This window comes from Lagenorhynchus albirostris, chromosome 8 (genome assembly GCF_949774975.1).
Source record: "Lagenorhynchus albirostris chromosome 8, mLagAlb1.1, whole genome shotgun sequence".
Taxonomy (NCBI): Eukaryota; Metazoa; Chordata; class Mammalia; order Artiodactyla; family Delphinidae; genus Lagenorhynchus; species Lagenorhynchus albirostris.
The window spans coordinates 18,467,833-18,491,445 of record NC_083102.1 but is presented as its reverse complement, the minus strand read 5'-3'; the positions used below and the strand labels follow the sequence as shown (position 1 = coordinate 18,491,445).

The 23,613-nt window shown below is 40.0% G+C and overlaps 1 protein-coding gene across 1 annotated transcript in view; it reads right to left on the bottom strand.

Annotated features, from left to right (window-relative positions):
• The window catches only part of SLC35B4 (solute carrier family 35 member B4), a 36,310-nt gene extending 18,186 nt beyond the window's left edge, over positions 1 to 18,124 (bottom strand). The window contains exon 1 of the mRNA XM_060156641.1: positions 17,762 to 18,124. Within this exon, the coding sequence (XP_060012624.1) occupies positions 17,762 to 17,838 (77 nt within the window). The 5' untranslated portion in view covers positions 17,839 to 18,124. The remainder of the gene's footprint in view (positions 1 to 17,761) is intronic.
• Positions 18,125 to 23,613: the final 5,489 nt, after the last annotated feature.

Genomic DNA, 23,613 nt, shown 5'->3' with positions numbered 1-23,613 from the left:
TCAAATGTTGTGGTTTTCTTGAGCTTGTCCTCCATGAGGCACTGACCAATCACTGGAAGAAGGACAAAGTGAGCAGCTGTCTTTGTTCTCCTGAGGCCTCCAGAGTTCCCACATTACCAATAAACGCATATTACGAAATATAGTGCCCTGTTCTGCATTTTCATCTTAACCAAAGACATTTACCCAAACCTACTGATGAGAGGGATTTAACTGTATTATTATATATTAATATAATGCACCACCAATCTCTGGGCACCGAGTCTGGCTTTCACCCAAGCAACTGAATGAATGTGGATGCCTCACTTTAAGCAAACATGATCTAGAATATGAGGACTGTATGAAAGTTAAAAATAAACTATTTTGAAAAATGATTCACTTTTAAAGTGTATTCTTCATAGGATGTTGTAAAAGGCATCATAACAGGATCGTATCAAGGTGGCAGAGGAGTAGGACATGGAGCTCACCTTCTCCCACAAATGCATCAAAAATACATCTACATGTGGAACAATTCTCACAGAATATCTGCTGAACGCTGGCAGAAGACCTCAGACTCCCAAAAGGGCAAGAAAATCTCCACATAACTGAGTAGGGCAAAAGAAAAAAGAACAAAAGAGAGAGAAAGGAATCCGGATGGGATCTGCACCCCTTTTGGGGAGCTGTGAAGGAGGAAAGGTTCCTGCACCCGGGGAAGTCCCCTCACTGGCAGCAAAATCAGCTGGGACAGAGAGGGAACTTCAGAGCCTCGGAGGAGAGTGCAGCACCCTGTTTGCAGAGAGAGACCTGCATAGAAGATCAGTGTTGCCAGCACTCCCCAGCTTGGGTCGCTTGTCCACTGGGGAGAGTCGGGGCTGGGTGCTGAGGCTCAGGCTTCGGAAGTCAGACCCCGGGGAGAGGACTGGTGTTGGCTGTGTGGAGACAGCCAGCACACGCGGAGGAAAGAGACAGCAAATATCCAAACCCAAAACCACCCTCACGCCAAAAAAAATTAAACCCACACAAGCTACGCAGGGACACTGCCACATATAAATAGCCCTCCAAGACTACAGTAGATAATTGTTTCTCCTAAACTCACACAGTAAGAGAAATACAAGCAAAATGAAGAAGCAGAGGAACTACTCCCAGTTAAAAGACCAAGAGAATTCCCCTGAAGGAACAAACAATGAAACAGACCTCATCAGTCTAATAGACGCCAAGTTCAAAAAACAGGTAATGAAAATACTGAAAGAATTAAGAAAGGCTATTGACAGGAATGCAAATTACTGTAAAAAGGAACTAGAAACTATAAGGAGGAGCCAAGAAAAATTTAAAAATCGTTTGCCAAGACGAAAGCTGAGGTAAAGGCAAGGAATAGAATGAATAATACAGAAGAAAGAATAAGTGATCTGGAAGATAGAATAATGGAAATTACCCAATCAAAACAGCAGACAGAAAGCCAAATGAAAAAAAGAAAAAATGAAAGCAATAAAAGAGACCTGTGGGATAATATAAAGCATGCCAATCTACATATAATAGGGATTCCAGAAGGAGAAGGAAGAGAAAAGGGGGTTAAAAATGTATTTGAAGAAATTATGACTAAAAGCTTCCCAAACCTAAAGAAGGAAACAGATATCCAGATATACAGGAAGCACAGAGGGTCCCAAACAAGATGAACCCAAACAGACCTTCACCAAGACATATAATAAAAATGGCCAAAGTTAAAAAGAGGATTCTAAAGACAGCAAGAGAAAAACAAAGAGTTAATTACAAGGGAACCCCCCATAAGGCTATCAGCTGATTTCTCTACAGAAAACACTGAGGGCCAGAAGGGAGTAGCAAAATATATTCAAAGTCTTGAAAGGGAAAGATCTGCAGCCCAGAATATTCTACCCAGCAAGATTATCATTTAGAATAGGAGGAGAAATAAAGAATTTCTCAGACAAGCAAAAACTAAAAGAATACAGCAATTCTAAAGCTATCTTAAAAGACATATTGAAAGGTCTGCTCTAAATAGAAAAGAAGCAAGAAGATACAAGAAGGAGGAAATCACAACTGGAAAGTAAATCACTTAGCCAGTAAACAGATCAAAAAGAAAAAACAAAACCTACTTGTGAAAGTGATGATAAACACAAGGAACAGCAAAAGGATAAACATGAAGATGTAAAAAAGACGTCAAAATCATAAAATGTGGGTAAGGAGGGTAAGAAAATGCAGATTCTTTTTTTTTTTAGGATATGCTTGAGCCTATACGACTACCCATCTAAAGCAAGCAGATACAGGGAAGGGGGTTAACATACTTGAATAACAGGGCAACCACAAATCAAAAACATACAATAGATTCACAAAAACCAAAAAGAACACAAGCATAAAAGGAAATCACCAAACCACAAACAGAAAAACAAAGAAGATACAAAGAATCAACTGGAAAACAAAATTTAAAATGGCAATAAATACATATGTATCAATAATTACCTTAAATGTCAATGAACTGAATGCTTCCATCAAAACACATAGAGTGGCAGACTGGATTAAATAAACAAGAGCCTACAATATGCTGCCTACAAGAGACCCACCTTAGGGCAAAGGACACACATGGATTGAAAGTGAGGGGATGGAAAAAGATATTTCATGCAAACGGAAATGACAAGAAAGCAGGAGTTGCAATACTCGTATCAGACAAAATAGACTTTAAAGCAAAGGCTATAAATAAAGATAAAGAGGGATGCTATATAATGATAAAAGGATCAATACAAGAAGAGGATTTTACACTTGTCAACATATATGTACCTAATATAGGAGCACCCAAATACATAAAACAAATACTAATAGACAAAGGGAGAAACTGATGAGAATACAATAATAGTAGGAGACTTTAACACCTTGCTCACATCAATGGAGAGAGATGCTAAATGATACAACAGAACAGTTATATTTAATTGATATTTGCAGGACATTACATCCAAAAAAAAACCCAGAACACACATTCTTTTCAAGTGCACATGCAACATTCTCTAGGAATGACCACATACCAGGGCACAAGACTCACCACAACAAATTTAAGAGTATAGAAATTATATCAAGCATCTTCTCTGACCACAGCAGTATGAAACTAGAAATCAACCACAGGAAAAGAACTGAGGAAGAATAAAAAAAAGATTACATGGGGACTAAACAACATGCTACTAAAAAACCAATGGGTCAACGAGGAAATCAAAAAGGAAATTAAAAATTACCTTGATACAAATGACAATGAAAACACAACCATACAAAATCTATGAGATGCAGCAAAAGCAGTTCTTAGAGGGAAGTTCATAGCAATACAGGCCTTCCTCAAAAAATAAGAAAAATTTCAAATAAACAATCTAACCTACCACCTAAAAGAATCAGAAAAAGAAGAATAAACAAAACCTAAAGTCAACAGAAGGAAGGAAATAAATAAGATAGAGATTTAGAAGACAATAGAAAAAAAATCAATAAAACCAAGAGCTAGTTCTTTGAAAGGGTAAAGAAAACTGACAAATCTCTGGCCAGGCTCACCAAGAAGAAAAGAGAGAGAACCCAAATAAACAAAATAAGAAATGAAAAAGGAGAAAGCACAAGTGATACCACAGAAATACAAAAAAACATAAGAGAATACTATAAAAAATTATATACCAACAAATTTGACAACCTAGAAGAAATGGACAACTTTCTAGAAACATACAGCCCACCACACTGAATCAAGAAGAAATCCATTATTTGAACAGACCAATCACTAGAAGCGAAATAGAATCTGCAATTTAAAAATACGCCCACAGGGCTTCCCTGGTGGCACGGTGGTTTAGAGTCTGCCTGCCGATGGAGGGGACACAGGTTCGTGCCCCAGTCCGGGAAGATCCCACATGCCGTGGAGCAGCTGGGCCTGTGAGCCATGGCTGCTGAGCCTGCGCGTCCGGAGCCTGTGCTCTGCAATGGGAGCGGCTACAACAGTGAGAGGCCCGCGTACCACAAAATAAAAATAAATAAATTTTAAAAGTAAAATAAAATAAAAATACGCCCCACAGGGACTTCCCTGGTGGCCCAGTGGTTAAGACTTCACCTTCCAATGCAGAGGGTGTGGGTTCGATCCCTGCTCAGGGAGCTAAGATCCCACATGCCTCATGGCCAAGAAACCAAAACACGAAACAGAAAGAAATATTGTAATGAATTCAATAAGACTTTAAAAATGGTCCATATCAAAAAAAACTTAAAAACAAAAAAACTCCCTACAAACAAAAGTCCAGAACCAGATGGCTTCACAGGCAAATTCTACCAAACATACAAAGAACTTATACTGATCGTTCTCAAACTCTTCCAAAGGATTGAAGAGGAGGGAACACTCCCACAGACATTTTATGAAGCCACCATCACCCTGATATCAAAACCAAAGATACCACCAAAAAAAGAAAATTACAGGCCAATGTCTTTGATGAATATAGATGCAAAAATTCTCAACAAAATATTAGCAAATTGATTCCAACAACACATAAAAAAGATCATACACCACAATCAAGTGGGATTCATCCCAAGTTCACAAGGATGGTTCAACATAGGCAAATCAATCAATGTAATATACCACATTAACAAAAGAAAAGTCAAAAACCAAATAATCATCTCAACAGATGCAGAAAAAGCATTTGACAAAATTCAACATCCATTCATGATAAAAACTCTTACCAAAGTGGGTATAGAAGGAACACATCTCAACATAATAAAAGCCATTTATGACAAACCCACAGCCAATATAATACTCAATGGTGAAAAGCTGAAAGCCTTCCTGCTAAAATCTGGAACAAGACAAGGATGCCCATTCTCACCACTTCTATTCAACACAGTATTGGAAGTCTTAACCACAGCAACCAGACAAGAAAAAGAAATAAAACATATTCAGATTGGAAGGAAAGAGGTAAAATTATCACTATACGCAGATGACATGATACTATATATAGAAAACCTTAAGGACTCCACACAAAAACTACTAGATCTAATAAATGAATTCAACAAAGTAGCAGGATACAAGATTAACATTCAGAAATCAGTTGCATTTCTTTATGCTAACAATAAAATATCAGAAAGGGAATGTACAAAAGCAATACCTTTCAAAAATCACACACACAGACACAAGGAATAAAACTGACCAAGGAGATGAAAGACTTATACGCTGAGAACTATAAAACATTAATAAAGGGACTTCACTGGTGGCGCAGTGGTTGAGAATCTGCCTGCCAGTGGAGGGGACACGGGTTCGATCCCTAGTCCAGGAAGATCCCACATGCACCGGAGCAACTAAGCCCGTCCGCCACAACTACTGAGCCTATGCTCTACAGCCCTCAAGCCACAACTACTGAGCCCACGTGCCACAACTTCTGAAGCCATTGTGCCTAGAGCCCGTGCTCGGCTACAAGAGAAGCCACTGCAATGAGAAGCCTGCACACCACAAAAAAGAGTAGCCCCTGCTCGCTGGAACTAGAGAAAGCCTATGTGCAGCAATGAAGAACCAAAGAGCCAAAAAAAAAAAAAAAGACTTAAACATAACACATGACACCATAAAATTCTTAGAAGAGACCATAGGCAAATCATTCTCTGTAATATATCACACCAATGTTTTCGTAGGTTAGTCTCCCAAGGCAACAGAAGTAAAAACAAAATAAACAAATGGTACCTAATCAAACTTACAAGCTTTTGCATAGCAGAGGAAACCATAAAAGCAAAACAAAACAAAGAAGAGACAACCTACGGAATTGGAAAAAATATCTGCAAATTATGCAACTGACAAGGGCTTAATCTCCAAAGTATACAAACAGCTCATACAACTGAACAACAACAAAAAAACAACCCAATTGAAAAATGGGCAGAAGACCTTAATAGACAATTTTCCAAAGAAGACATACATATGGCCAGTAGGCACATGAAAAGATGCTCAGCATCACTAATTATTAGAGAAATGCAAATCAAAACTACAATGAGGTACCACCTCATACTGGTCAGAATGGCCATCATTAAAAAGTCTACCAATAACAAATGCTGGAGAGGGTGTAGAGAAAAGGGAACCCTCCTACACTGTTGCTGGGAATGTAAATTGGTGCAGCCACGATGGAAAACACTATGGAATTTCCTCAGAAAACTAAAAATAGAATTACCATATTATCCAGCAATCCCACTCCTGGGCAAATACCTAGACAAAATTATAATTCAAAAAGATACATGAGTAGGACCTGTGAAGAAGGGGAAAGGCAGCATGTGGAAAGGAGGGCCTCTGGAGTGTGGTGTTACACAGTTTGCAGAGCACACTGGACACAGCAAAAAATTAGAATATCTTCAGAGGAACTCAAGAGAGTAATCAACATTAATGTGTCAGAAGATCGGAGGAAGAACCAAGATGGCGGAGTAGAAAGACGTGCTCTCACTCCCTCTTGCGAGAACACCAGAATCACAACTAGCTGCTGGAAAATCATCGACAGGAAGACACTGGAACCCACCAAAAAAGATACCTCACATCCAAAGACAAAGGAGAAGCCACAATGAGATGGTAGGAGGGGCGCAATCACAGTAAAATCAAATCCCATAACTGGTGGGTGGGTGACTCACAGAGTGGCGAACACTTATACCACAGAAGTCAACCCACTGGAGTGAAGGTTCTGAGCCCCATATCAGGCTTCCCAACCTGGGGATCTGGCAACAGGAGGAAGAATTCCTAGAGAATCAGACTTTGAAGCCTAGTGGGAATTCATTACAGGACTTCAACAGGATTGGGGGAAACAGAGACTCCACTCTTGGAGGGCACACACAAAGTAGTGTGCGCATCGGGACCCAGGGGAAGGAGCAGTGACCCCATAGAGACTGAACCAAATCTACCTGATAGTGTTGGAAGGTCTCCTGCAGAGGCAGGGGGTGGCTCTGTTTCACCGTGGGGACAAGGACACTGGCAGCAGAAGTTCTGGGAAGTACTCCTTGGCATGAGCCCTCCCAGAGTCTGTCATTAGCCCCACCAAAGAGCCCAGGTAGGCTCCAGTGTTGGGTTGCCTCAGGCCACACAACCAACAGGGAGGGAACCCAGCCCCACCCGTCAACAGTCAAGTGGATTAAAGTTTTACTGAGCTCTGCCCACCAGAGCAACAGTCAGCTCTACCCACCACCAGTCCCTCCCATCATGCTTCCTAGATAGCCTCATCCACCAGAGGGCAGACAGCAGAAGCAAGAAGAACTACAATCCTGCAGCCTGTGGAACAAAAACCACATTCACAGAAAGATAGAAAAGGTGAAAAAGCAGAGGACTATATACCAGATGAAGGAACAAGATAAAACCCCAGAAAAACAACTAAATGAAGTGGAGATAGGCAACCTTCCACAAAAAGAATTTAGAATAACAATAGTGAAGATGATCCAGGACCTCAGAAAAAGAATGGAGGCAAAGATCGAGAAGATGCAAGAAATGTTGAACAAAGACCTAGAAGAATTAAAGAATAAACAAACAGAGATAAACAATACAATAACTGAAATGAAAACTACACTAGAAGGAATCAATAGCAGAATAACCGAGGCAGAAGAACGGATACGTTACCTGGAAGACAGAATGGTGCAATTCACTGCTGCAGAATAGACTAAAGAAAAAAGGATGAAAAGAAATGAAGACAGCCTAAGAGACCTCTGGGACAACATTAAACACAACAACATTAGCATTATAGGGGTCCCAGAAGGAGAAGAGAGAGAGAAAGGACCAAAAAATTGGTCGAAAATTTCCCTAACAGGGGAAAGGAAATAGCCACCCAAGTCCAGGAAGCGCAGTGAGTCCCATACAGGATAATCCCAAAGAGAAACACACCGAGACACATAGTAATCAAATTGGCAAAAATGAAAGACAAAGAAAAATTATTGAAAGCAGCAAGGGAAAAACAACAAATAACATACAAGGGAACTCCCATAAGGTTAACAGCTGATTTCTCAGCAGAAACTCTACAAGCCACAAGGGAGTGGCATGATATACTTAAAGTGATGAAAGGGAAGAACCTACAACCAAGATTACTCTACCTGGCAAGGATCTCATTCAGATTCGATGGAGAAATCAAAAGCTTTACAGACAAGCAAAAGCTAAGAGAATTCGACACCACCAAACCAGCTCTACAACAAATGCTAAAGGAACTTCTCTAAGTGGGAAACACAAGAGAAGAAAAGGACCTACAGAAACAAACCCAAAACAATTTAGAAAATGGTCAAAGGAACATACATATTGATAATTACCTTAAACGTGAATGGATTAAATGCTCCAACCAAAAGACACAGGCTTGCTGAATGGATGCAAAAACAAGTCCCATATATATGCTGCCTAAAAGAGACCCACTTCAGACCTAGGGACACATACAGACTGAAAGTGAGGGGATGGAAAAAGATTTTCCACGCAAATGGAAATCTAAAGAAAGCTGGAGTAGCTATACTCATATCAGGTAAAATAAACTTTAAAATGAAGAATGTTACAAGAGACGAGGAAGGACACTACATAATGATCAAGGGATCAATCCAAGAAGAAGATATAACAATTATAAATATATATGCACCCAACATAGGAGCACCTCAATACATAAGGAAACTGCTAACAGCTATAAAAGAGGAAATCGACAGTAATGCAAAAATAGTATAATAGGGGGACTTTCACACCTCACTTACACCAATGGACAGATCACCCAAACTGAAAATAAATAAGGAAACAGAAAAGCTTTAAATGACACAACAGACCCGATAGATTTGATATTTATAGCACATTGCATCCAAAAACAGCAGATTACACTTTCTTCTCAAGTGCGCACGGAACATTTTCCAGGATAGATCACATCTTGGGTCACAAATCAAGCCTTGGTAAATTTAAGAAAATTGAAATCATATCAAGCATCTTTTCTGACCACAATGCTATGAGAGTACAAATGAATTACACACGCACACACACACACACACACAAAACGTAAAAACACACAATCACATGGAGGCTAAACAATAAGTTATTAAATAACCAAGAGATCACTGAAGAAATCAAAAAATACCTAGAGACAAATGACAAAACACGATGATCCCCAAACCTATGGGATGCAGCAAAAGCAGTTCTAAGGGTGAAGTTTATAGCTATACAAGCCTACCTGAAGAAACAAGAAAAATCTCAAGTAAACAATCTAACCTTACACCTAAAGGACCTAGAGAAATAAGAACAAACAACACCCAAAGCTAGCAGAAGGAAAGAAATCATAAAGATCCCAGCAGCAATAAATGAAATAGCAACAAATTAAACAATAGCAAAGATCAATAAAACTAAAAGCTGGTCCTTTAAGATAAAGAAAATTGATAAACCATTAGCCAGACTCATCAAGAAAAAGAGGGAGAGGACTCAAATCAATAAAATTAGAAATGAAAAAGGAGAAGTTACAACAGACACCACAGAAATACAAAGCATCCTAAGAGACTACTACAGGCAACTCTATGCCAATAAAATGGAAACCTGGAAGAAATGGACAAATTCTTAGAAAGGTAGAACCTCCCAAGACTGAACCAGGAAGACAGAGAAAATATGAACAGACCAATCACAAGTAAAGAAATTGAAACTGTGATTAAAAATCTTCCAACAAACAAAAGTCCAGGACCAGATGGCTTCACAGGTGAATTCTATCAAACATTTAGAGAAGAGCTAACATGCATCCTTCTCAAACTCTTCCAAAAAATTTCAGAGGAACGAACACTCCCAAACTCATTCTATGAGGCCACCACCACCCTGATACCAAAACCAGACAAAGATACTACAAAAAAAGAAAATTACAGACCAATATCACTGAGGAATATAGATGCAAAACTCCACAACAAATTACTAGCAAACGGAATCCAACAACACATTAAAAGGATCATACACCATGATCAAGTGGGATTTATCCCAGGGATGCAAGGATTCTTCAATATATGCAAATCAATGTGATACACCATTTTAACAAATTGAAGAATAAAAACCATATGATCATCTCAATACATGCAGAAAAAGCTTCTCACAAAATGCAACACCCATTTATAATAAAAACTCTCCAGAAAGTGGGCATAGAGGGAACCTACTTCAACATAATAAAGGCCATATACAACAAACCCACAGCAAACATCATTCTCAATAGTGAAAAACTGAAAGCATTTCCTCTAAGATCAGGGACAATACAAGGATGTCCACTCTCACCACTATTATTCAACACAGTTTTGGAAGTCCTAGCCATGGCAATCAGAAAAGAAAAATAAATAAAAGGAATACAAATTGGAAAAGAAGTAGTAAAACTATCACTGTTTGCAGATGACATGATACTATACATAGAGAATCCTAAAAATGCCACCAGAAAACTACTAGAGCTAATTAATGAATTTGGTAAAGTTGCAGGATACAAAATTAATGCACAGAAATCTCTTCCATTCCTATAGACTAATGATGAAAAATCTGAAAGAGAAATTATGGAAACACTCCCATTTACCATTACAACAAAAAGAATAAAATACCTAGGAATAAACCTACCTAGGCAGACAAAAGACCTGTATGCAGAAAACTATAAGACACTGATGAAAGAAATTAAAGATGATACCAACAGATGGAGAGATATACCATGTTCTTGGATTGGAAGAATCAATATTGTGAAAATGACTCTACTCCACAAAGCAATCTACAGATTCAATGCAATCCCTATCAAATTACCAATGGCATTTTTTACGGAACTAGAACAAATCATCTTAAAATTTATACGGAGACACAAAAGACCCCGAATAGCCAAAGCAGTCTTGAGGGAAAGAAACGGAGCTGGAGGAATCAGACTCCATGACTTCAGACTATACTACAAAGCTACAGTAATCAAGACAATATGGTACTGGCACAGAAACAGAAACATAGAGCAATGGAACAAGATAGAAAGCCCAGAGATAAACCCACGCACCTATGGTCAACTAATCTATGACAAAGGAGGCAAAGATATACAATGGAGAAAAGACAGTCTCTTCAATAAGTGGTGCTGGGAAAACTGGACTGCTATATGTAAAAGAATGAAATTAGAACACTCCCTAACACCATACACAAAAATAAACTCAAAATGGATTAGAGACCTAAATGTAAGACCGGACACTATAAAACTCTTGGAGGAAAACATAGGAAGAACACTCTTTGACATAAATCACAGCAAGATCTTTGTTGATCCACCTCCTAGAGTAATGGAAATAAAAACAAAAATAAACAAATGGGACCTAATGAAACTTCAAAGCTTTTGCACAGCAAAACAAACCATAAACAAGACGAAAAGACAACACTCATAATGGGAGAAAATATTTGCAAACGAATCAATGGACACAGGATTAATCTCCAAAATATATAAACAGCTCATGCACCTCAATATTAAAAAAAACAAACAATCCAATCTAAAAATGGGCAGAAGACCTAAATAGACATTTCTCCAAGGAGCACATACAGATGGCCAAGAAGCACATGAAAAGCTGCTCAACATCACTAATTATTAGAGAAATGCAAATCAAAACTACAATGAGGTATCACCTCACACCAGTTAGAATGGACATCATCAGAAAATCTACAAACAACAAATGCTGGAGAGGGTGTAGAGGAAAGGGAACCCTCTTGCACTGCTGGTGGGAATGCAAATTGATACAGCCACTATGGAGAACAGTATGGAGGTTCCTTAAAAAACTAAAAATAGAACTACCATACGACCCAGCAATCTCACTACTGGGCATATACCCAGAGAAAGCCATAATTCAAAAACACACATGCACCCCAATGTTCATTGCAGCACTATTTACAATAGCCAGGTCATGGAAGCAACCTAAATGCCCATCGACAGACGAATGGATAAAGAAGTTGTGGTACATATATGCAATGGAATATAACTCAGCCATAAAAAGGAACGAAATTGAGTCATTTGTTGAGATGTGGATGGATCTAGAGACTGTCATACAGAGTGAAGTAAGTCAGAAAAGAGAAAGACAAATATTGTATATTAACGCATGTATGTGGAACCTAGAAAAATGGTACAGATGAACCGGTTTGCAGGGCAGAAGTTGAGACACAGATGTAGAGAACAAACGTATGGACACCAAGCGGGGAAAACCGTGGTGGGGTGGGGATGGTAGTGTGCTGAATTGGGCGATTGGGATTGACATGTATAAACTGATGTGTATAAAATTGATGACTGATAAGAACCTGCAGTACAAAAAACAAACAAGCAAACAAATAAACAACTAATACTAAACTTTCTTTGGGTTATTTGTATGGAAATATGTTAATATGTTTCAGACATTACATGAAATTTCTAAAAATCTTATATGATCTGGTATAATGTTATAAGTCATAATTCTAGTTATTACTTTAAAATGTATATCTCAGAAATAACTAAATTTCCTTGTCAATTACATTATTATGAACTTTCATCAAATCTTTAACCGTGGTCATTTTTAAGTCTTTTGTCATTTACAGACAGTTCTGGGTGTACTGATGGTTTTGCAAAAATGTTCCTATAAAAGGGTTTCATCTTCAAGGAATTCATGGAAAAGACTCTGACAAGTACAGGTTTCTGGTAACTGACTATACTGTTCAACTGAATGAATAAGCATTTTCAGAACTCTAATGGAAAACTGATGAATTCATAAAAGTGCTAACAAAAGATCAAGATAAAAAAAATTAATTACCTGGGACTGAGTGAACTGATGAGGATGATTATAATTTTTGTGACTTTCTGTTTGAATAAAAAAAAAAATCCCACAAGGACTCAGAGGCAAAAAATATACAAATCAATTTTCACTGCAAAGTAAACGAGCTGTTACAGTGGAGGATTCCTGGACTGAATGTCAATATTATGACATAGTGTGAGTGTGTTTCGTGTTTGGTAATTGCAATCAGTGTTGCTTTTGTTGTGGTCATCCACTTACAATGCTTGGTCTCAGTTTATTTATCTCTTGTAAAAATAAAATACAGTGTGTGTGTGCGTGTGTGCGTGTGTGTGTGTGTGAAAAAAAGATACATGCACCCCATGTTCATAGCAGCACTTCACAATAACCAAAACATGGAAATAACCTAAGTGTCCATCAATGGATGAATGGATAAAGAAGATGTGATATATACAATGGAATACTACTCAGCGATAACAAAGAATGAAATAATGCCATTTGCAGCAACATGGATGCAACTAGAGATTATCATACTAAGTGAAGTAAGTCAGAAAGAGAAAGACAAATGCCATATGATATCATCTACATATGGAATCTAAAATATGGCATAAATGAACCTATCTATGAAACAGAAACAGACTCACAGACATAGAGATCAGACTTGTGGTTGCCAAGGGGGGTAGGGAGGGATAAGGATGAACTGGGAGTTTGGGGTTGGTAGATGCAAGCTATTACATTTAGGATGGACAAACAACAAGGTCCTACTGTATAGCACAGGGAACTACATTCAATCTCTTGGGATAAACCATAATGGAAAAGAATATGAAAAAGAATGTCTATATGTGTACAACTGAGTCACTTTGCTGTACAGCAGAGATTGGCACAGCACTGTAAATCAACTATACTTCAATTTTTAAAAAAATGTTAAAAATAAATAATTGAAATTAGGATCTTAAAGTGATAGCTACGTCCCCATATTCATTGCAGCACTATTTGCAATACCTAGTAAAGATACAGAAACAACTGAAATGTCCATGGACAGAAGAATGTATACAGAAAATGCGGTATAAACATACAATAAATATTATTCAGCCTTAAAAAAGAGGGAAATGACACCATTTGCAACAACATGGAAGGCATTCTAAATGAAGTCAGCGAGTCACAAAAGGACAGAAGGACTGCATGATTCCTCTTATATGAAGCATCTAACATAGTCAAACTTACAGAAGCAGACAATAGAATGGGGATTGCCAGGGTCGGGGGGAAGGGAAAATGGGGACTTGTTCAATGGGTATAAGTTTTCAGTTATACAAGGTGAATAAGTTCAAAAGATCTCTGAAAATCGTAGTGCATATGGTTAACAATTCAGTAGTGCACACTTAAGAATTTAAGAGGGTACATTTCATGTTCAGTGTTCTTACCATAAAAAAAAAGGGAGCACAAGGGAATTTTGGAGGTGATGGATATGTTTATTACCTTGATTATGATGATGGTTTCATAAGTGTATGCATATTCATCAATTTGTATACATTAAATGTGTCCAATCTTTGTTTATGAATATACTTCAACAAAGGTATAAAAAAGTTAAAGCTATTGAAAACATTAAAAAAATTAAAATAAAAAATAAAAGCCATCATAATAATTTTTAATTTTATCTTTATTTATGGAGGTAGTTATTATTATGGCCATTTCATTGCTAAGACACTGAGGGCCAAATGGCACAGAATTAGGTAAGTCTCCCAGGGCCACCTGGCAAATAAATGGTGTTTGCAGACCTCCATATTATTATCATTGTTATTATTATTTTTTTTTTTTACAATTCAGTGGTTTTTAGTATTATATTTAAAGTTGTGCAGTTATTACCATCATTTAATTTTTAGGACACTTCCAAAAGAAATCCCATACCCATTAGGAATCACTCCCTATTTCCCCCTCCCCTTGACAATTCTAATCTACTTTGTCTCTATTTTCATAGGATTTTTATATCTCCCTAATGTACTCACATAATTCAATTTTTAAAAAAATCAACTTACAGAGCTTTTTAAGAACAGAATGCTGTATAGCTACCAATGGAACTATTTATCTTAACTTGAATAAGTCACTTTAAAACTTCAGGGTACAAACCTGGATCCTTTTCCCCTGAATTGCTTGTTTTCTTTTAATAATAATTCTTTTTTAAAATAAATGTATTTATTTATTTTTGGCTGTGTTGGGTCTTCTTTTCTGTGCAAGGGCTTTCTCTAGTTGCGGCAAGCAGGGGCCACTCTTCATCGCAGTGCGCGGGCCTCTCACTATCGTAGCCTCTCTTGTTGCGGAGCACAGGCTCCAGACACGCAGGCTCAGTAGCTGTGTTTTCTTGAACTTTATTCCTTAGGTATTATAATCACTAACTGCAAACAGTTTCTCTTTGAATTCTCTTTGGCAAGAATACAATTACTTTTTTTAAAAAAGAAGCAATTCTGAAGAGAAAGAATTAGGCAGATAGTTTATGGCTTCTGTATTTCTTATTCTAGATTTAGAAAACTTCCTTATTTGATTCAACATTAGGCACTTGATGAAAAAATAAAATGCGAAAAAGAAAATGTTTCAGATTGTTTTCCTGACATAAGACACCTCACCTAGTTAGTGAGCTGATGTGTATCTTGTTTCCAAGGTAGAATGTAAACTCTCTCAGAAGGGAGATCAAGGCACTCATTCATTACTTCACATCTGCCCTGAACACTGCATGGGCGCTTTATATTTTATTATAGGTCCCAATTATAAGTATGAAATCAGAAAAGAAAAACCTAAATTTGTTCTCCAACTTGGGGGAAAATGGTTACAAATGCTCACTTCTCCCTACAAGTCAGTTTAGCATTTCAATTCATACTTAGTGTTCCAAGGAAGCTATATAAGAAGCACAGTTCCTGCTCTATAAAAATTTATTAGCGTTCCACTGTGATGTCCCAAGATAAAGTCACAAATTATGAGAAAGCCAAATCTACAAAGAACCTTAAAAGACCATCTGGTCCAACCAGCTCTTATTTTCTTGATCTGAAATATGATAAGTTGGAGTTGCCCAAGCAAATCAGGACAAAGCTGCTATTCAGTTTGGGGTACCACTCATTAAACTAACAAATGTACCCCTTACCACATTATGAAAACCCATTGCTGTATGCAAACATTCAGATGTACAAGAAAGATAAGGAATGATGTTTTTTTTGGGTTTTTTTTAACAAATTATTCTAAGTATTCTAAATAGAAGATCCAATAATGCAGAAAAACATCCTGTAAAGTTAGATTTACCCACAACTTTTCAGGAACAGCTCATAAAACTGGGTGTATGTATATTGAAACAAAGGTTGTGAGAAGGGGAACCTATTACGAGCTTCAGGCTTTGCACCTGCAGCTCATTTAATCCTTCAAAATCCTGTGAGGCTGGCAGAGCTATCACCGCCCTTTCACAGCTAAGAGAACAGACTCAGGGAGACCAAGTAACGTAGGTAAGGGCTCACAACTGGTTAAAAAATAAATTTAAAAAGGCCCTCAGTTACTAACATAACGTATTCTGATGTCATACAGCCTTTGGCAAGGTTTAATTCAATGGCATATTCGACACAAACATTACACTATTATTCTCTGACCTTCATTTCCATGGCTGGCCCGATTTTATCACATTTTTATATTTTTAAACCAATTTCCAAAGTGACCTTTCTTTGAAGTGTACCAGCTGACAGCTGGTACAGCTGTGAATGTACTGTAAATGACAGATACATTTTTTTTTCATTTTCACTTCCCTCACTGCCTACTCCAGAGAATGACAAATGAAAGATTTTAATCAACACTTTTTGCACATTAAAATTTCAAGCTCTGTAATCGCAAAAATTAATGCCACAGAGTTTACCTTAAGCAAACTGGTTGCTTCAGAATGACTTAATCAATGTTATCATGAAAATAAAATACATTTCTAGCAGGCACCACAGGAGGAAATGGGTGACCAAAGCCTCAGGGCTGCTCAAGCTCAAAAATAACAGGAACGTTGAAAAAGGTATTGGACTAGGAGTTTAGATTCCTGGATTCCACTTCTGGTTCTGCCACTTACAAGTAGTAAGAGACGACCTAACTTCCTGGGACATGTTTCACTTTCAGTAAAACAGAGAATATAATTCTTGACCTATCTTGTACACAAGATTGTTCTGATGGTCAATGGAGATAATGTGCAGATTTAAAAACATGGTGCTAAACAGCACCATAGATATTATTTTATAGGTGGAAAAAGGAAGCCCAGAGAGGCTAAATAACTCGAAAACGTCACACAACCAGGGGATGACAGAGTCAAAGACGGGAACCCCTGAGATTTTCAGTCCTGAGCTTTATAGAGTCCACCTGTTGTCTTTAACGGCTTCTACTCAATGAACTTTGCACATTATTACTCAACATTATTTGCGTGCCACCTCAATAAAACTACCCTGGTGTCCCTTTGGGAAAGTGTCATAACCATTCTTGATTTATAAAGCTACACCTCAAAATGCAAGCTTCCTGATTTAATATCTTAATGCTGGAAAGGCTATTCCCGGTCAATTGGACCGACCTGCAACATAAGAATTCGTTCTACTACATCCGCGAGAAGCATATTGGGCAAAGTACTCACAACCATCTCTAAGGCCAATAAAAGAACTTCTTTGCAGCCCACTTTAAAACAACTGAAATTTTCTTTGCAGCGTGTACCAAATCAGATTGCTTTTTAAGTCCAAGCTTTGCTCACTTCATATATATGGCATTAGCAGGATCGAGAAAAGAGCTGGAGGAACCTTGGGTTCTGCCACGAGCTCCCTGGGAAAAAAAACTCTCCAGGCTTCAATCCCCCAGAGTGTGAAAAGAGGGTGACGACAGCAAACACCCCCAGTGTTCCCCTCGAGGGATGCTGAGAAACTATTGGGCGGGAGAGCGGACGGTGCGCAGGATGACTGAGCAGCCGACTCAGCGGGGTCCCAAGCAGCCCAGTGCAGACACTGGGCGCAGGCGGTCCCACCCCGGGCCCCGCCCGGCTAGGGGGGGGACTGCGCGTGGGGGTGCCCCTCCCCCGGCTTCTTTAGTGCGACCGGCGGGGGTCACTCACCGGACCAGGAGCTCTAGGAAGATCACGTTACTGCAGCAGCCTGCGAAAACCAGGCCCACCGCGAAGGCCGGGCGCATGGCCGGGGCAGGGTAAGGAGAGCGAGCGCGCAGAGGAAGCGCCCGCCTAGACTGCTACCCCAGGAAACCCGGCTGCCGCCTCGCCGCGGCACTGAACATCACCACCGTCTCGGAGTGCTGCTCTCCCGGGGCCGTCGCTGTCTCCCTTTTCCCGGCGGCCGCCACCAACGCTGCCGGCGAGGAGCTGTAGTTAGCCGTTAGCCGGGGCCCCATTCATCCGAAGGGGTGTCCGAATCCGGGCCAGACTACACTTCCCAGAATGCTGCGCGCCCGTACGTCCGGCTGCGTCGTAACTCGCTTCTGCCCGGCAGCTCCACCGGAGAGGAGAGATAGGCGAGGTGCCCGTCATGCCTCGCGCGGTAGCAAGCCGCGGGGCTTGCTGGGAAGTGAAGTTCCAACGTTGTTAATGTTGTTTCTTAAGAGGCCGCCAAGGGCTCTGAAAGGGATTCGTCCAGCACTTTCACGGTAAACTCACAGCTGACGGCACTAGAGGCACACACCTGTGATTGCTTGATCGTTGGAAGTATTCTAGTATCTGAAAATTCTCCTGAATTGGGAGAAAGTAGAAATTCTCTGAACTTCCTTCTCTACCTTTTGAAAAGAACATTGGACTCGGGAAGTTCTGGGATTGAATCTTGGCTTAGCCACTAATCAGCTTGGCTATCTCAGGCAACTGCTTTCTCATCATAGGTAAAGATGGGAACAGTTAATGCCCATCTTACCTGGCTGTTGTGAGGATTAAAAGCTATGATCACCTGGGGATCTTGTTAAAATGCAGGTTCTGATTCACTAGACCTGCTGTGGGGCCTAAGGTTCTGCACTTCCAACAAGTTACCAGGTGTCAGTGATGCTACAGATCTGTCAAACACACTTTGAAGAGCACAAGCCTATAAACCAGCTGACTCTGGAGACCTTTCCATCCCACCCGTCTCACTGGCTCAGGGACTCTGGGCCAGCCAACCAGCCACCCAGGCTCCTCTTTCCCTGTAGCCTACAGTCAGGCTCAAACAAACTAACTTGTCCTTCTCCTTCACTTTAACACTGAATATCTTTAAGAGTAATCTATATTCACGGTCTCTGCTTTTTACTCTCATCAAAGCCAGGTTATTGAAAGTAGCCTCATTTAGAGCCCTAATGACCTCTCAATTGTCCAAACCAAATATCACAGGCTCACCTTACTTGATCTTGCCACGGCTTTCGACAATGAAAGCTCAATCCTCTTGACATTCTCTTGTCCCTCTGCTCATAAGACACGAGCGGCCTGTTTCTCTTTCTACTTCTCTGACTTATCTTTTTCAGTTTTCTTTTTGGGCTTTTCCTCCTCTGCCCACTGAGTTCTCCTAACAGAGCTCCATCATTTGTCCCTCCTCTGTTTCCCTGAACACTTTCTATTGGTTATCTCATCTCCATAACTTCAACCATCACCATATGTAACTGAGATCTTACGTGTATGTACAGCCCCAATCTCCTGTGTGCCTTAAATCAAAGTTTCCAACTGCTTATTTGACATTTTCACCAATAAATCCTTGTAAACCCCTCAACAACAGCATATACACAGTTCATTATCTACCCTCCCAAATAGGGCCCTTATTTCTACTAAGGACATTATCCACTATCTGTTCTCTTTGGGCAAAAACCTAAAAGATATTCACAGTCTTCCTTGCCTTCCCATCACACATTTCTTTTATCTCTACATTCTGTCTCACAAGTATCTCTAGATTCCAGCCTCGCCTTTCAGTTTACATCGATGTCTACTTATCCTCCTAACACATCTTGGTGCCTTCAGCCTCTTCCCTCTTCAACTCATCCTCCATGCTGTCGCCATACTGTTTCCAAAAACAAACTCAAACTCTTTATGTCACACTGCTTTTCCAAGATGTCAGTTCCAATTACCAGTACTGTGTAACAAACCACCCCAAAATGTGGTGATTCAAAATGTAGTATAGGGCTTCCCTGGTGGCGCAGTGGTTGAGAGTTCGCCTGCCGATGCAGGGGATGCAGGTTCGTGCCCCGGTCCGGGAAGATCCCACATGCTGCAGAGCGGCTAGGCCCGTGGGCCATGGCCGCTGAGCCTGCGCATCCGGAGCCTGTGCTCCGTAACGGGAGAGGCCACAACAGTGAGAGGTCCGCGCACCGCAAAAAAAAAAAAAAAAAAAATGTAGTATAGAACAAAAAGATGTTCTCTCTCACACACAGTTCTGTATGTTGACAACGTTCGACATATACCTAGTCCGTTCTCCGTTGGAGTTTCGGATGCCGTTGTGGTCAGATGCCAGCTAAGGCTGGAGGCTTCCGAAGGCGTGACTGGGCTGATGAATGGCTCTCTCCTCATGGCCTCTCTTAGGCTGTGTTTCCTCACAATATTGTGGACTCAGGTTAGCCAGACTTCTTACAAGATGACTAGCTCCCCCTAGAACAAACGTTCCAAGAGATCAAGTCAAAAGCTGTAGTGGCCTCAGTGTGTGACACTGACACAGTGTCACTTGCACCAAATTCTGTTGGTTCCATTGGCCAACCCAGATTCATTGTGGGAGGGGACTAGCAAAGGCATCATCTGTGTGGGGGGGGAAGGGGCATCTTTGAAGACTAGCTATACAATGTTTCTTGGCTCCTTGTGTGAAATTCACACTCTGTAGAAGGCATGCAAACATGTCACCATCAAGCCTCAGTTTACGTTTGTAATTTCCTCTCCTGCCATTCTTTCCAGTGCTACCTGGACTCCTGCCACATTAAATGCTCTGTTCTCTGAGTTTATAGTGACTTTCAAAATTCGCATCTGTGCACACGCTGTTCTGCTTGCTCTGAAAACCCTTTTCTTTTTGGCCATCTCCTACTCATCCTTTTATGGCAATGGGGACACAGGAGTGAGTAGATACTTCTACACTGTACAGGGGGAAGGTCCCTGCTCAGACATCACCTTTCTGTGTGTAGTTTTTCAAAGCACCATTCACAGTTCCCTCCTCTATATCTCTAGCACCCCATCCATACATAAACCAGTCCATGAATCATGTTGTATTGTAGTTATACATGTTCATGTTGGTCTCCCCCTTTAGACCGTGCCCCTTTGTGGACAGAAACCAAGAATAACTAACTCATCTCTAGATCCTTAGCATTATATACAGTGGCTGGTATATAATATGTACACATGCTTTTTGTTGAATGAATGAATGAGTGAGCTTGACTTCATTATTTGAGTCAAATAATTCACACCTCATAAATTCAATAAATATATAATATTTTTCATCTTGACTCATTTCTAAAATGTACACATCAAAAATGTACTGCTCAATAATTTGCATAAACAATGACATATAACCAATACCCTGGCCAAAAACAAAACATTACCAGCACCCCAAAAGATCCCTGTGGCCCCTTCAAATCACTAATCCCCTCCAGGAATAACCCCATTTTTTACTTTCTAGCAACAGAGATTAGTTTTGCCTGGTTTTAGACTTGACATAAATGGAATCATACAAAATATTTTCTTTTGTTTCTGCTTCTTTCACTCAACGATATGTTTGTTGGTTCATATGTGTTGTTGCACGCACTTGTAGTTCATTTATTCTCATTGCTGGATAACATTCCCTTGTATGAACGTACCACAGTTTATCTCTTCTCCTGGTGATGGACATTTGGGGCATTATGAAGAGTGCAACTATGAAATTTCTTGTACATAACTTTTGGTGAACATAAACACACATTTCTGTTGGATATTAGTGGATTAATCAAGGTCCTTAGTCAAGGAACAGAAATCATACAGTAACGAACCAGGAAAGTTTAATATAAAGAATTATTAACAGTAACAGAGGATTACTTAACATAATGGGTTACGAAACTCCCAAGATAATAGGAATAGTAACTACAACCTAGGAATGAAGCAGACCACTCAAGGAAGGAACAAATTTGGAAGAGGGCCTTCTCTCTTGCAAATTGAGACTCAGGCTTTACCAAAGAGGGCATGGCTATAGCCCACTAGCTAGTAGAGAAGTTCCGTAAGGTGCTGATAAAACTAGCCGTGAACCACCCTCTGGGGTCCGGCTGGGGCACTGGCCAAGTCATCGGGTGTTGTACTTTCCAGGAAACTGGCTGGGGCTCTGGAGAACATCCTGGTAACCTCCTGGAAGGATACCACTGAACTCACTGAGGCGATGTCCTATATGCTGCAGGAACAAGAAGAAAGGAAAAAGCACCAGAACCAGGAAGACAAGGCCCCTCCTCCTGCTGTGTTCCTGCAGTGCTGTCATGACGAAGGTCCACACTGTGCCACCTGGCAGAGGGGAAATGTCCAGAGGATCCAGCTCCAGCATCACAAGCAGGGCCGTGAGGGGTGTATTTGGAGCTGAGAGGCTGTAAATCGACAACTGAGACTCCCATGGGGTGGGGGTGGGGGCGTTAGGGTCATTTCAACTTCCATATTTTAATTGTTTCATCGTAAAACCAAAGTTACAAAGTGCAGGCAAGGCTTCATCTCCCAGGCTTTTTTCTGCCTTCCCCTCTGAGTTCAAACTTCTAGCATCTTTGAATGAATAGCAACATCTTAGACAGCAGCTGGGCTCAACGTGTTTAAACCTTCGCACAATCCGCTTCCCTTGCGTGGAAGGACCTATTGCTTTGGGAATGTTCATCATCTTTGCTCCTGTGTTGTCAGCAGGAAAAAGCTGTCAAGGTTGTCTTAAAAGCCATTTTTGCTTCTAGCTCCAGCCACTCAGACATATTTTGAATCATTTATTAAATCCACTTAACCAAGGTGTTGACAAAAAATTAAGTAAGATGACTGCTGTGGGATACTGCTTGACAAGTGTCCTCAAGTTGACAATCCTACAGAGATCTGTCACTTGATTTTAAAAAAAAACATTCTCATATATATTATGTGAGGATGATTTTCTCCTCTATCACATAAATCTTGAGATGCTTGGAGCTGTGCATGGGGAAGGCACACTATAAATATACGTGAGGTATTATTTATAAAGTCAAATTTTTTTGTTACTTGTTTCATAGGTCAGATTCAAGCAATGCCCCAGTGTGTTGATAGATTTATGTGATCTAGCTTCTTCAAGGATGTTATTCAAAGACAGATGACCTTTTTCAGAGTACTGTAGTTAAGGCACATGGAGCTTTGGCCAGGAAGGAAACTTTCTTGACCAGAATGTTAGTGGTATGAGGTCAAGGACTTTGTCTTATTAGCCACGGTACCCTCTATATCTCTATGGCATTTGGCTCATAGCAGATGCTCACTGAGTTTGGATGGAAGGTAGAAAGGAAGAAAGAAAGGAATGGAGGGACAGAGGGATGGAGGGACGGAGGGATGGAGGGACAGAGTGAGGAAGAGAGAGAGGGAGGGAGCGAGGGAGAATGAAGGACCTTTAGGAAAACCAGCTCCTATGTAAGAAACTCATATGCAAAACAGGTGAGGGGTTGAAAATGGTACCTGCTATGGTAGAAACTACTAAGCAGGTTAAACACCTGAAGAAATAATCCTGAGTGCTCAGGGCTATGGGCGAGCTCCTGGTGGCAAGAACTATGTCTACTTGAACCGTGTGCCTCCCAGTTTTCCCCTTCATTGTTGCTGAATTGATGTTTGTTAAATTGTATTATTGAATTGAGGTGGCAAATCTCACTATGAGGAAAAGATACTTTTAGGAAAAAAATGATGTCAGAGAATCAAGTATTTACATCAGGTATGACGTGTCTCTAAGTTACTTACTATGCTTCCACCTTCCCCAACCCTAGGATAACTGATAATATTTTAAGAGAATAAAACGAACCCATGGGGTC